General features: G+C 45.2%; 1 protein-coding gene across 4 annotated transcripts in view; it reads right to left on the bottom strand.

Moving 5' to 3' along the window:
- Positions 1-14,378, bottom strand: part of LOC146634882 (uncharacterized) — a 61,827-nt gene that overhangs the window by 31,639 nt on the left and 15,810 nt on the right. For 3 of the 4 annotated variants that reach the window (XM_085378965.1, XM_085378982.1, XM_085378973.1), the window contains exons 5-6: positions 8,979-9,305; positions 7,039-7,365 (exon numbers count right to left, since the gene is read on the bottom strand). The exons of the other annotated variant lie outside the window; for it this stretch is intronic. In XM_085378965.1, coding sequence (XP_085235091.1) covers positions 7,039-7,365; positions 8,979-9,305 — 654 coding nt within the window. The remainder of the gene's footprint in view (positions 1-7,038; positions 7,366-8,978; positions 9,306-14,378) is intronic. 4 annotated transcript variants of the gene reach the window in all.

Raw genomic sequence — 14,378 nt, 5'->3', positions numbered from 1 at the left:
TTTTCTTCCGCTTATCCGGGGTCGGGTCGCGGGGGCAGCAGCCTAAGCAGAGAAGCCCAGACCTCCCTCTCCCCAGCCACCTCCTCTAGCTTATCCGGGGGAACACCAAGGCGTTTCCAGGCCAGCGGAGAGATATAATCTCTCCAGCGTGTCCTGGGTCTGCCCCGGGGCCTCCTCCCGGTGGGACATGCCCGGAAAACCTCACCCAGGAAGCGCCCAGGAGGCATCCTTGTCAGATGCTCCTTTCGATGTGGAGCAGCAGCGGCTCTACTCTGAGCCCCTCCCGGATGGCTGAACTTCTCACCCTATCTCTAAGCGAGAGGCCAGCCACCCTTCGGAGGAAGCTAATTTCCACCGCTTGTATCCGCGATCTCGTTCTTTCGGTCACTACCCACAGCTCGTGGCCATAGGTGAGGATTGGGATGTAGATCGACCGGTAAATTGACAGCTTCGCTTTTACACTCAGCTCCCTCTTCACCACGATGGACCGGTGCAGCGTCTGCATCACTACAGCCACAGCACCAATCTGTCTGTCAATCTCTGGCTCCCTTCTCCCATCACTCGCGAACAAGACCCTGAGATACTTGAACTCCTCCACTTGGGGCAGGAACTCATCCCCGACCCGGAGCGGGCACTCCACCCTTTTCCAGCTGAGAACAATGGCCTCAGATTTGGAGGTGCTGATCCTCATTTCTGCTGCTTCACACTCGGCTGCGAACCGTTCTAGTGCGAGCTGGAGGCCCTCACCCGATGAAGCCAACAGCACCACATCATCCACAAAAAGCAGAGATGAGATTCTGAGGCCACCGAAGTGAAAGCCCTCCTCCACTTGGCTGCGCCTAGAAATCCTGTCCATAAAAATTATGAATAGAATCGGTGACAAAGGGCAGCCCTGGCGGAGCCCATCATCCACCGGGAACGAGTCCGACTTATTGCCAGCAATGCGAACCAAGCTCTTGCAACTGTTGTATCCGGATCGAATGGCCCGAAGCAATGGGCCAGACACCCCATACTCCCGCAGCACCTCCCACAGGACACCCCGAGGGACACGGTCGAATGTCTTCTCCAAGTCCACAAAACACATGTAGACTGGTTGGGCAAACTCACATGCACCCTCAAGTATCCTTGAGAGGATAAAGAACTGGTCCAGTGTTCCGCGACCAGGACAAAAACCGCATTGTTCCTCCGAAGTTCAACTAGCGGACAAACTCTCCTTTCCAGCACCCTGGCATAGACCTTCCCAGGGAGGCTGAGGAGTGTGATCCCCCTGTAGTTGGATCAAACCCTCTGGTCTCCCTTCTTAAAAGCCTTTAAAGCCGGTCGGAGCGGGCACGCTCCGTTTTGCATAACTATTTTTCAATCCCGGTAGCACTGCAACCACATAAGCTAGCGCAAAAATTCTTTTTGCATATGAAACCGGAGGAGTTGTACTTACATCTTATGCCATCAGTTTGTCCTAAGTCACAGTTTCCTTACACATATAGCTTTGCAAAAACTACATAAAAAGCACTTGCAGCAACAAAAACATAATATTCCAGAAACACGCTTTGCCGATTCAATCAGCTGTTTGTAACACTTCCTACGTCCATCAGCGCGAACTATCGCAAGTCCGCCATTACCTGCCCGAAACCGGAAGTGATGTCATTTTGCGGAAATGGGCGATCGTGGCTCAAGAGTTGGGCGTTCGCCTTGTAATCGGAAGGTTGCCGGTTCGAGCCCCGGCTTGGACAGTCTTGGTCGTTGTGTCCTTGGGCAAGACACTTCACCCGTTGCCTACTGGTGGTGGTCAGAGGGCCCGGTGGCGCCAGTGTCCGGCAGCCTCGCCTCTGTCAGTGCGCCCCAGGGTGGCTGTGGCTACAATGTAGCTTGCCATCACCAGTGTGTGAATGTGTGTGTGAATGGGTGGATGACTGGATATGTAAAGCGCTTTGGGGTCCTTAGGGACTAGTAAAGCGCTATATAAATACAGGCCATTTACCATGTAGTTTTTACTATCAGGGCCTTATGAGCCTATACTGGTGTTTTTAAAAGTTATGTTTGACTTTATGACTTTCTATGGCGTTTCTGGGATGCTTAGGACTCATATTGCACTGCTGGAAATAGTTTATTTTGATGCATATGCTGGGTTTTTTTGCAAATTTGCATTGTAATAATTATTTTCGTTTTTCCTGCAGTGTATAAAAATTGGTGTATTTCAAAAATAAAACTATGAAGAACTAAATTTCCTGTGCTGGGAAACTATTTTGTGCAACTTTTTTGTATTTACAGTTTTGAGGGATAAGCCTCTTAAATTTCTCTAACAAGAAATGTATGTTAAAAAAACGAAAACAATTTTAATTTTTTTGTAGTTTATTGCACTTCTTTGCAATTTATGTAATTACTATGCACTTAATGAAGATATATTATTAAAATTTGGGCTATAACGGTTGTATTGATGTATATCAACTTGAAATGCTCCCACAAATGGCACTACAACATGTAAAAATATAATATAAGCTCTGGCGGACTTGGTTCTATGGTAGGTCTTAAAAGTCTGTCTTGGTCTTTCGTTGATTAATAGGCTGGTGTGAAAAATTGCTGCCACACCGCCCCCTCGGCCTGTGCTTCGAGATTTCTGGTAGTTAGAATGACTCGGGGGTGTTGATTCATTTAAACCAACATAATCATCCTGCTGCAACCAGGTTTCTGCAAGGCAGAGGAAATCGATTTGTTGATCAATTATTAAGTCATGTACTAACAGAGACTTGGAGGAGAGAGACCTAATATTTAATAATCCACATCTCACTGTCTCACTCTTTGGTTCAGATGTGGATACTGTAACGTTCTTTCTTTGTGATTTTTTTATGTTTAAGTGGTCTGTTGCTGATTTTTAGTTTGTTTTTTGTCTGTTTGGGAGCTGACACAGTCTCTATGGAGATGTTTTGTTTGTTTGTTTTTTTTTTGGGGGGGGGGGGTAACAGGAGGAGAGAAGCTGCAGAGAGGCGTGTAAGACTGCAACTCTGCTTCCTGGTCCCAACTCTGGATAGTCATATTTTGGGGTGTTTAATGAATTTGTCCATATTCCTAGAAATGACATCTGCTCCATCCAAAGTGGGATGGATGCCGTCTCTCCTAACAAGACCAGGTTTCCTCCAGAAGGTTTGCCAATTATCTATGAAGCCCACATCGTTTATTGGACACCACTCGGACAGCCAGCCAGCAATGTGTGTGTTATTCAAAGCTTCTTCAAACTGCACTCTGACTCCTCTACATCACACATGTTGGCCCAACTGCTCAGTAAGAGGAAGTAGAGTTGTTACCTTGAAAACGAAAACAAACTCAACTCACTAACACATTAATCTGTTTGTAGTTCAGCCCTCTGCTCAACACAGTTTCAGTGAAACTTTGAAAGGTGCAGTAATGCAGGGGTAAAAACTAACACTCTAGCTGTGTCCGAACTCAGGGGAAGGATGCTTCAAATGCCATATTTGGAGGCAATGGCGTCACAGTGATGCAACAAAATCTGTCCGAATTCAAAGAGTACTCCAAATGTGGTGACAAATGCGTCCTACTTTTCCCCAAATTTTAACATGGGTCCCATGTCGCCTTTGCGTCTTACTATATCCCAGGATTCATTGAGGGCCGTTTTTCTGATAACGATGTTGATCTAAGCAGGAGAGGAAAACACTTTCAAATGTAAGTATATGAAAATCTGGTGGTACAAAAGGTCAATTTTTATAGCGGTTGTGCTGTTAAGCTATGGGCATCTGCATAGACATGTTTATTTTTTAGTTGTTTTTTTTAGTAAAAATAACTGTAAACTAGTGGTGTGGTGGGTCCCGCGGTTTTTCATGTATTGCCACTTACATACAGCCAATTTGGAGTTTTGTGAATTAATTTTTTGGTGATATGTTGTAGGGAACAAAGTCCAAACGGCAAAATTTATTAAAATTAGAGGAGAAAACACTGGGGTGAAGAATTGGGCCACTGTGGCATGGAGGTAAAAGAATAAATCAACTTACACATCATATTGAACTATTATCCAGCTCCTACTCCCCAAATGAAAATGCACTACCCAGACTCAAACCCATTTTCCTCTGCTCACATGGACAGTTTTGTACACAGCACACCGGCTCAATTTAACGCAATGTTAAATACACCCATGAGATGTATGCCTTCCAGTAGCCTTAATGAAGCCATAAGCTATGGGCAAACCCCTGCACAGCGTCAACCCCGCTCAAAACCAGGCAAGACCTGCTGTGTGCCCCGTCGGCCCCCATCTGACAGTGAAGAGGACGGTGATCCTAGAGAGAGAGTCCCCACACTACGTCCAGGTCAATATGATGGCACCACACCGTGGAAGGAATTTCTGCACAGGTTTGAGAGCTGCGCTGAAGCCAACTATTGGTCAGAAAAGACAATGACAACTCCGCTTAAGTTCTGCCTAGTTGGAGCAGCAGGGGCCATTATCCACAGAAATCCCCGCTCATCCAAATGGGATTACCACCGCCTGGTGGACGAACTGGAAACTGCATAAGGCCCTTCTTCTGACCATGCAGCTGCTGTTGCTGTAGAACTGAGGCAGCGAGTGCGTAAACCTGGTGAGGCCCTGCATGTTTTCAGAGATGACATTTATGATAAAGTGGCTATAGAGCAGAGGTTGAACAAGACTCTATAGCTGTTGAAGTTTCACAAATGGGCTGGGTGATGCAGAAATAGGTGCTGCTTGGGCATCCCTTCCTCGCTCAAGCTGAAGCACGTCTTGATTTCGGCAAACGCTGCATCATCCTGTTTGGTGAAGAGGTGCAGCAGCTCGAGGTGATATGATGCTTAGTCCCACCAAAGGTTTTGTTGAGAAGCACAAAGTACTCATCGCTAGAGTCCTAGTCAGTGCCCAGCCTTCTAAAGCTGTCCCACTTCGCCTTTTTAACCCCGACAATAAAGCTGTAACAATTAAGGAAGGATCAATTGCCGGGCTCCTCCAGCCAGCTGAGGCCGTGGAACCCTCCATCGTCTCCCCAGCTGCACACTCACTGACCAGCCCTCCTATGGTTCCTCTGCACCTGCAGGAGCTCTATGGCCAGAGCTCCACAGACCTCAATGACTATGAACACCTCCAACTGAAACGCTTGCTTTGCACTTATGGATATGTGTTTTCTACAGGCCCTGCCGACCTGGGCCGAACCAGCCTTGTGCAGCATGACATCATAACCCATCCTGTTGCCCCAGTCAAGCAACATCCACGAAGAATGGCAGGGGGAAAGCAGCAACACGCTGATCAGCAGATCTGCGACAGTCTACAGAGCGGTCTTGCTCAACGCAGCTGCAGCAGCTGGACCTCGCCCATCGTTATGGTGCGTAAGAAAGATGGGACATACCATCTCTGCGTTGACTATAGGGCTCCCAACGACCGCACCATAACAGATGCTTTCCCGCTGCCCCACATCCAGGACACGCTGGACACACTCTCGACTGCCAGATGGTTCAGCACATTAGATCTCGCATCAGGCCACTGGCAGGTTGAGCTGACGCCTAGAGCACGCAGGGCCACCGCTTTCTGCACTAGGACAGGCCTCTTTGAATGGAACGTCATTCCATTTGGACTATGCAATGCCCCAGCGACGTTCCAGCGGCTGATGGACCGCGTCCTGGCTGGCATGCAGCGGGAGACCTACCTGGTCTACTTGGACAACATCATCAATTTTAAATACACGTAGACACTGAGGGCTATCAGGAGGGACTATGCGCTTACCTGCTGCTCTCTGGCAGGTAGCTCCATGCCCTCCTGGGTTTTAAATGCACCTTAGAACACACATGCATCAACACTACATATTAGCGGGCGGAGGGAGGTTTGGAGTTTTCTCACACCCCGTTCTCTGCAACCTGCTGGAGCGGGGGGCCAGGAGGAGGAGTTGGCTGTCCTTGTACTCTTCAGTGAAGTATTGAGTGACTCTAATATGTTATCAGAAATTTAAATCCAAAACTGTTGACCTGTCTAAGGCTACATATCTAGTTGAATTGCGTAATGCAGTGGTTCCCAAACTTTTTTTGCTAGGCCCCCTTTGGTTTACAAGAAAATCTTCGTTGATTGAGTCATGCAACAGCAAAGGTGTGTGCGTTTTTTGACATCAAGCTGTGCGCCACATTATTGTTTACATGGGATTAATTTGTACAATGGCGAATATGGACAAAATACTGTTGCTGTAAATCTCACTATGTGCAGTTTGTACACGCTTACATATTCACACATAGTTACTGTCACTCTATTTAGAAAGACAGAGGCGTCAGAGTGAACTTCAGACGTGGCTTCTACATTAAACCCAGACGCTGTCACAAACAAATCCCAGTGCCAACATCGTCATTGGTTTTAAACCACCAGTTCTGGGGTGGAGGCTGTTATGATGTCATAATGCCCCACAAAAAAGAGGTGTAATTTCTATTTTGGGGTTTTCTTAGCATTAGTGTGATTAAGGCCTTCATTGTGTGGATGCTTCAAAAGAAACCACTTCCAAAGAGCCATAAGTGAGACCTGTGCATGTACTGTGTGACAGCTTCAGTGGAAGGAAACGGGGTGTGAGTCTGTTCAGACACAGCATGCTGTTAAAAACAGAAAGTTTAGAACTGAAAGACGGCTGTTTGCTGGTTTGTTCTGAGGGTCGTAAGAGAGGCTGTGTGAGCTGCTACATGGTGGTGCTGTGCTAACAGTTGCAGGCGTGGGGAGACTTCCTGTGGCTGCTCCACCTGTTTTACATCACTGTGGAACATCGACCCATGTTTTCAGGAGATTCATGGAGTTTTATAGAAGACCATAAAACAAAAGGGACATGAAACTTTAAATGCTGGATAAAAAGACACAGAACCATGACAATTGTAACATTGCACTCACCAACAAACAAATCCTCCTTAACAAAAAAAGCAACTCCAAGGTCCAAATTGCATTATACTTTTTCACACCAATATGCAGGCTGCAAGTAGGGGTGACGTGAGCTTGAGACCCCTGTTATAGAGAATAAAATCCTACATGACCTCTGACCTTTGACCTGTATCTAAAGCACTGACCTCTGACTTTTAGCTCCACATTTTTCTTCAGCAGGATGTTTCCGTCCCTGCTGTAGACGATGCAGATGTAGGTGTTCGTGTCTCCATCTGTGGGGTATTTCAGGGTCAGACTGAAGTCTCCAGTTTTCAGCAGGTCTTCATTTACCTTCGTTCGGTCTCTGTAAACCTGGTGCTGTTCTTCATGCTGGTCAGAGCCGTTCTGATGAACATAGATCATCCTGCTGCCTTTGTCCTTCCACTCCACTTTAACATCTTCAGGCAGGTGAAGTGTGGTGTTGAAGGGCAGCTGGACAGACTCCACCCCTGAATCCACCTCCACCTGGGGCACTGAGAGGACAACAAAGCACAACATGAGCTTGGATGGAGACATTTGTGTTGACTCTAACAGGCTGAATGCTGCTGCTTCACTGGGAGCTCACTGTTAGATAGAAAGTGGTCAGTGTGAAGAGGAGACGCAGCAGAAAGATGAAGACTGACAGGAAGAAAGCAGTGAACAGACTGTTGGAGCTGCTGTTAGTGGGACAGGACTTTATTCAGTCTCTGAGGACCAGATTTGACTTGATGAAGCAGAGAAACACAGTCTGAGTGTTTCTGTCACACTCACTTCATCACACAGCTCAGTTTGACAACATTTGGAAGAATTTGATAGAAGCCTTCCTTTAGTAAAAGCACCAAGAAAACACCATGAAAACACCTCACTACACACAAAACTGCAGTACTGGCAAATTGTACATAAAGTATGAAAAGTCAAAGTACTTATTGTGCAGAAAAATGTTCCCATCAGTGTCTGTGGATCAATATTACTGCTGCACATGTTTAAGGCTGAGCTCATTTCAAATCCTTTCTATTGTGTTGAATCTGCAGTAATGCATCATATTCTATAAAATCATATGTTTGTAGTGGCTGTCCTGTGAGGACCACGTCTCTCTAAACAAACAGCTGTTAATGAGCTCACAAACACAGGCCTACAGCTGGATTTGAAAAAGTCCATTCAATAGAAAATCAACAGTCACAGCTGGATTCAAAGGCTTGAGCTCTGTGTGACATGGTTACCTGTCAGCATCTACAGGGGGATTCAAATATGAAGGAAACATGAAGGTGTGCATTAGAAAAACTGCTGCTTTCAAGTGCAGAGCAACAAACTGTTTGAACTGATCCAACTTTATTAACACAGACAAAGATTTGTGGATCAGCTGCTGTTTGCTGCTATAGATATAATCCAGCTGATGTGGAGAACTACATGTGACACTTTGATGCAGCCATGAATCTGATTTCTTTCCATTTTCAAAGGTTGATGCATCAGTTAAAGTCCTTAAAAAGCTCAGAAATAAAGAGAAAGGTTGGTTACAGCAAAGAGAGGCACTGGCAGCATTTAAGACACTAAACAAGAGAAACAGTTCAGAGAACATCAGACTGAATAAGTGGAATAAAGTGAAACAGAGAACTAACGCTCCCTAAGAATGGAGCTGTCAGAGGAAGAGAGCAGCAAACTGAAAGTCTCTGTTAGCTGCAGAGCTCTGAAACTTCACACAGCTTTGGATGATAACATGGAGAAAGGATGTGGAGATGTTCACACTTCTGCTAGAAATCATCTTCTAGTTATTGTGACTCAGATATGACTGATTATAGATGAGGACCAAAGAAGGTTGTTACTGAGATTTGAGCTGACTTAGCTTAGCCTGTGTTTCAGCCACATGCTAAACAAAAACATGTTCAGAAACTAGAAGATGTTACCTTTCAGATGAAGTCTCACACATGAACTTTGCTCCTACAGTTCATCTGATGAAGCTTTTACATTTGGCTGGAAATCAAATAAAAACCAAAACAGCCACAAACATCAGACATGCTAACACTGTAACATTATTGGATGGAGCCCACTGAGACTGAACCACCATCATGAGTCTGACCTCTGACCTTTGACCTGTATCTACAGCACTGACCTCTGACAGTGAGATTCACTTGTTTCCTCAGCAGGATGTTTCTCTCCCTGCTGTAGACGGTGCAGGTGTAGGTGGAGTTGTCTCCATCTGTGGGGTGTTTCAGGGTCAGACTGAGGTCTCCAGGTTCCAGTAAGTTTCTCTTCATCTTTGTTCGGTTCTTGTATTTATCGTCCTGTTCTTCAGGCTGGTCAGAGCCGTTCTCATACACGTGGACCTTCCTGTTGTTCTTGTCCTTCCACTCCACTTTAGCATCTTTAGGCAGCCAAACTGTGGTTTTGCAGATCAGCTGGACAGACTCCACTCCTGAATCCACCTCCACCCAGGGGACTGAGAGGACAACAAACCCAAACATGAGCTGTAGTGAAGGTTACTAATGGTCTCCTTATTACCTGTTACAGAGGACTTATTTCTGTGCTTGTCCTGTTAGAACTCGGTGTAGACCACAACATTTTACTACAGGGATTAGAAAATACTGTAGATTTTAAATAAAGTCTACTTTACTGGTGTTAAATGAAGAGTCTTATTTACATAAAAATTTGTCATGGAGTTCCACAGGGTACTTTGCTTGGACCTATGCTGTTTTCATATTGTACAAGTTTCCGTTAGGCAATGTTATTAAAATACATTTTCATTGCCAATTAAACCCATTTATATTTATAGATGTTGCCAGATGACACAAATCTATTATTTACAGGCTTGAAGACAAAAATCTATGTGATCCTCTAATTTCCCACTTCTAAATTCAGATAAAAGTGAGATTATTGTACTCAATAATGTATATACTCAAAAATGGCCCCAACAATCGTAGAAACATGGCGTCTAACCAGATGTCTACTCTGTGGTATTACCTTGGCCTCTAGTAACACTGTGGGCAGTGTTACGGATTTATTTATTTATTTATTTGTTTATTTATTTATTTTTTACCTGTCCCGTTTGGCTCTTTTGCCATCAGAATTATTGTCTAAAGGCAAAGAAAGATGCCCAACGGATTTACTTTATCAAATGGACCATCCCAGCCTTGCCTTAATGGTCTATTTGATTCACCTTTTATTGTTTATTTTATTTTTTTTATTTTCACTTGCTAGATATGGGACAGACTTGAATGAAGAAAAGAAAAGTGAGAAAGGAAGAGGGGGAAAAACAGCTGAGAAGAGGGACGGTGATAAAGGGCAAAAAAACCAAAAACCAACTAAATAAGCAGACAAAAAGAAAATGCATCTATCGATCACCTGGATCACCTGTTGAGAAAGAAAAAAGAAAACAAGCAGAAGAAAACAAGAGTAATAGAATAAACAACATCACAATGATACATGGGAATATGACAGTAAATACTAAATATTAAACATTATTGTGCAGCACATAAGATCAACAGAACACAGTGTGCTTTGAGGTAGGAGCCAAAAAGGGTGTAGTTTGTGGGTGTGATCACCCGTGTGTACACCTGTGAGCATGGACGCGCTTGTCTTTTAAAAAGTTCCTTCATGTAATGATCTGCTAGAGGGTGTGGGGGGGCCACAGGCCCATCCTGCAGGGCATGAAGCAGGTATGGAGGAGATCAAAACTCCAGACATCCAGAGGCCCCCAGAACACAAGAGACCATGGAAGACCAACAGAGGGGCAGCCGCGCCACTGTCCCAGAAAGAGCTGAGGAGAGTCCCAGATGAGGTCTCACTCAGCAGCCGTGGAGCAGAAGCCAGGGGGAGTTGCAGTGACGCGCCCGTGAGCTCCGCCGGCAGCCAGCTGTGCCTGAGTGACCGAGACCCAGGCCGAGAGGCCGGGGGCACCCCACCTCCGAAGTGGCCCGAGCGAGCCCCAGGCCCCAGGCCCCGATAAGCGGCCACCAAGGAGTGAGCCGGTGTGTACCCGGACGCCCACCCCCAGACACCAACGCACCGACACCTGAGGGAGTCCGCCACCGGCAGGGGAAGTGGTGGTGGGTGGAGATAGGCCTCCAAACCTTGGAAGGCCTGAGATGTCCCCAGAGAGGTGGCGTCTGATACCCAACCTGACATATAGACACAGACATACAGGCACACACAGACACAAACATCCATTCCCCCCCTCATGCTCTCATATGCACTTACTCCACACTCAACCAACGTGGAGACAGACATAAAGAGACGCTGTACACACGATCACACTCCCCAAGCGTACTCTACGAACCGGGTCTAGGTACCCTTGCCCCTGGAGGGGGGAACTGCACCCAGACCCAGGTGGTGTTACTCGTTTCCCTGCGGTGGGGAGAAGCAGACCGCCCCGACTCCACAGCAGCAGGGAGGCCACACACTCCAGACCGCAGTCGGACGGCCAACTCCTCCTCCTAGCCCTCCCGCTCCAGCAGGCCGCAGAGAACGGGGGTGAGAGAAGACTCCAAACCTCCCTCCACCCGCTCATAGTAGTGTTGATGCATGTGTGTTCTAAGGTGCATTTAAAACCCAGGAGGGCATGGAGCTACCTGCCAGAGAGCAGCAGGTAAGCGCATAGTCCCTCCTGATAGCCCTCAATGTCTACGTGTATTTAAAATTGAGAGGTGGGCAACGACGCCAGGGGTGAGGTGTACACCCTGATGGTAATTTGGAGTCCGTGTAGCGTGCCCACCCCCAAGATCCTATATGTATGTGTTATGAGAGTGTGAGTAATGTGTAATGTAATGTAATGTAATGTAACGGTGTTATGGATTTAAATAGAAAAATATGAGTAACTGTTTTCCGTTACAGTTACCGTTTAAAACAGTTACTTTGTTGAAATAAATGGATTACATGGCGGTCTTTTCCTGTTTCATATGTTTGGCTGTCCCCTCTCTATTTTTGGTAATTCCACGTTGGTGGAAACCCAAACAAAACACGCATTAAGAGGCTCTAATGCCTGTGTCTCAATCTCGCGGCCCATGTCACCCCTTCTTGCGGTCTGCATAATGACGTGAAGAAATATTTGTAAAAATTATTATTCAAAACTTATTTTAATATGAAGGCAATAGGCAGAGTGTTACAGGCATAGCCCTAAAGAATGTAGCTTCATGGGCAGTGTAGTCCGTGCTGCAGGGAGAATGGACTGCCATACCCGTTATATGTCTGTGAGCGAGGGAGGGAGAAAAAGGAGAGTGCAAAAGTACGAGTTGCCACCGAGCAGAAACGGGAGCTGGAAGCATGTAAATATAATAATAACCACTGCAGCCAAAAAGAGTGCCTGAAGAGCCCAGTTGTAAGTAAGCTATTAAGACTCGACTGTACACTGTGTTTGTGTTTTTCTCCGAAACAATAAGTTCAGTTGGAGCAGCCTTTCAACGCCTCTCTCTGTCTCTCGCAAGAAAAGTTGACCCAGACAACAAAGTAAAGCTAGTTTTCAGCTATGAGCCCGACGTATTAGCCAGAGGTCCCTTTACTACAGTTTGGAGCCTTGGACTTTGGATTCGGGAGACAGACACTATCTCTACTTTTAAGATTAGGCTTAAAACTTTCCTTTTTGCTAAAGCATGTAGTTAGGGCTGGACCAGGTGACCCCGAATCCTCCCTTAGTTATGCTGCAATAGACATAGGCTGCCGGGGGATTCCCATGATGCATTGAGTTTTTCCTTTCCAGTCACCTTTCTCACTCACTATGTATTAATAGACCTCCCTGCATTGAATCATATCTGTTATTAACCTCTGTCTCTCTTCCACAGTATGTCTTTATCCTGTCTTCCTTCTCTCACCCCAACCGGTCGCAGCAGATGGCCGCCCCTCCCTGAGCCTGGTTCTGCCGGAGGTTTCTTCCTGTTAAAAGGGAGTTTTTCCTTCCCACTGTCGCCAAAGTGCTTGCTCATAGGGGGTCATATGATTGTTGGGTTTTTCTCTGTATCTATGAAGCGCCTTGAGGCGACTTTTGTTGTGATTTGGCGCTATATAAATAAAATTGAATTGAATTGGACCTGTTTTATATACGCACGGAATAGTTTTCTTCACGAGATCGCTGCAAAAAGTGCAGCCTTACCTAATGTCCAATTACTGTTACTCATTTTATATTAAGATTTAAAAATCTAGTTGGTATTGGTATGGCGAGGAACCTCCGGTAATAGTAATAGATCACACAGCAATAGTACATTCATGTAGTTGTAAAAAGCATGGTAATATACTAAGTAATCCAAAGTATTCAGAATACGTTACTCTCATTGAGTAACGTAACGGAATACGTTACAAAATACATTTTGGGGCATGTAATCTGTAATCTGTAGTGGAATACATTTTAAAAGTAACCTTCCCAACACTGACTGTAGTCATGTCCAAATGTAGTCATCAAATTTTATACAGATGATGAGTTCAAACAGGTGCCATTCATACAGGTAACGAGTGGGGGACAGAAAAGCGTCTTACAGAAGACGTTACAGGTCTGTGAGAGCCAGAGATTTTCCATGTTTGAGGTGACCAAATACTTATTTTCCACCCTGATTTACGAATAAATTCTTTACAAATCCTACCATGTGAATTCATGGATTTTTTTTTCACATTCTGTCTCTCACAGTTGAAGTGTACCTCTGGTGCAAATTACTGACCTCTGTTATCATTTTAGGTGGGGGAACTTGCACAATCGGTGGCTGACTAAATACTTTTTTGCCCCACTGTATATATTATATATGCTTCTCTTAGACAATATATACATTTTTTTTTTGCCTAAATTCAGATTAACTTCAAGTTACTGTACTAAATACTAAAAACCTCAGAAACATGGTGACTGATCAATGACTGACACAAAAGGAGGAACATTTACTGAAGCTGCTGCAACATTTACTGTCAGCACATGTTTCCATGTCAGCTGCTGTTTACCACCACAGAAGAAGAACAGCTTGTACACATGCAGCCTCTGGCTGTGTCCCAATTCAGGGTCTGCACGCTTGAAGTACGCATTTTAAGTGCGGTTACGTCACCGCCACGCGACGACGGCTGTCCCAATCCGAAGTGTGCTTCAAATGCATACTCCAAATGCGCCGTCGATTTCCCCAAATATCTTTTTTTTTTTTTTTTTTTTTTTTTTTTGCCTGTCCCGTTTGGCTCTTTTGCCATCAGAATTATTGTCTAAAGGCAAAGAAAGATGCCCAACGGATTTACTTTACCAAATTGACCATCCCAGCCTTGCCATAATGGTCCATTTGATTCACCTTTTATTGTTTATTTTATTTTCACTTGCTGTATACGGGACAGACTTGACTGGAGAAAGAAGGAGAGAAAGAAAGAGGGAAAGAGAAACAGCTGAGAGGAGGGACGGGGGAGAAGGGCAAAAAACAAAAACCAACAGAATGGGCAGGAAAAAAAAATAATATAAAAAAAAAAAAATGCATATATCGATCACCTGGATCACCTGTTGAGAAACAGAAAAGAAAACAAGCCGAAGAGAACAAGAGTAATAGAATAAACAACATCACAATGA

Source organism: Diplotaxodon limnothrissa, linkage group LG3 (genome assembly GCF_057381915.1).
Source record: "Diplotaxodon limnothrissa isolate DT_005_m linkage group LG3, D_limnothrissa_male_GT1.1, whole genome shotgun sequence".
Taxonomy (NCBI): Eukaryota; Metazoa; Chordata; class Actinopteri; order Cichliformes; family Cichlidae; genus Diplotaxodon; species Diplotaxodon limnothrissa.
This window is presented reverse-complemented; position numbering and strand designations above follow the sequence as displayed.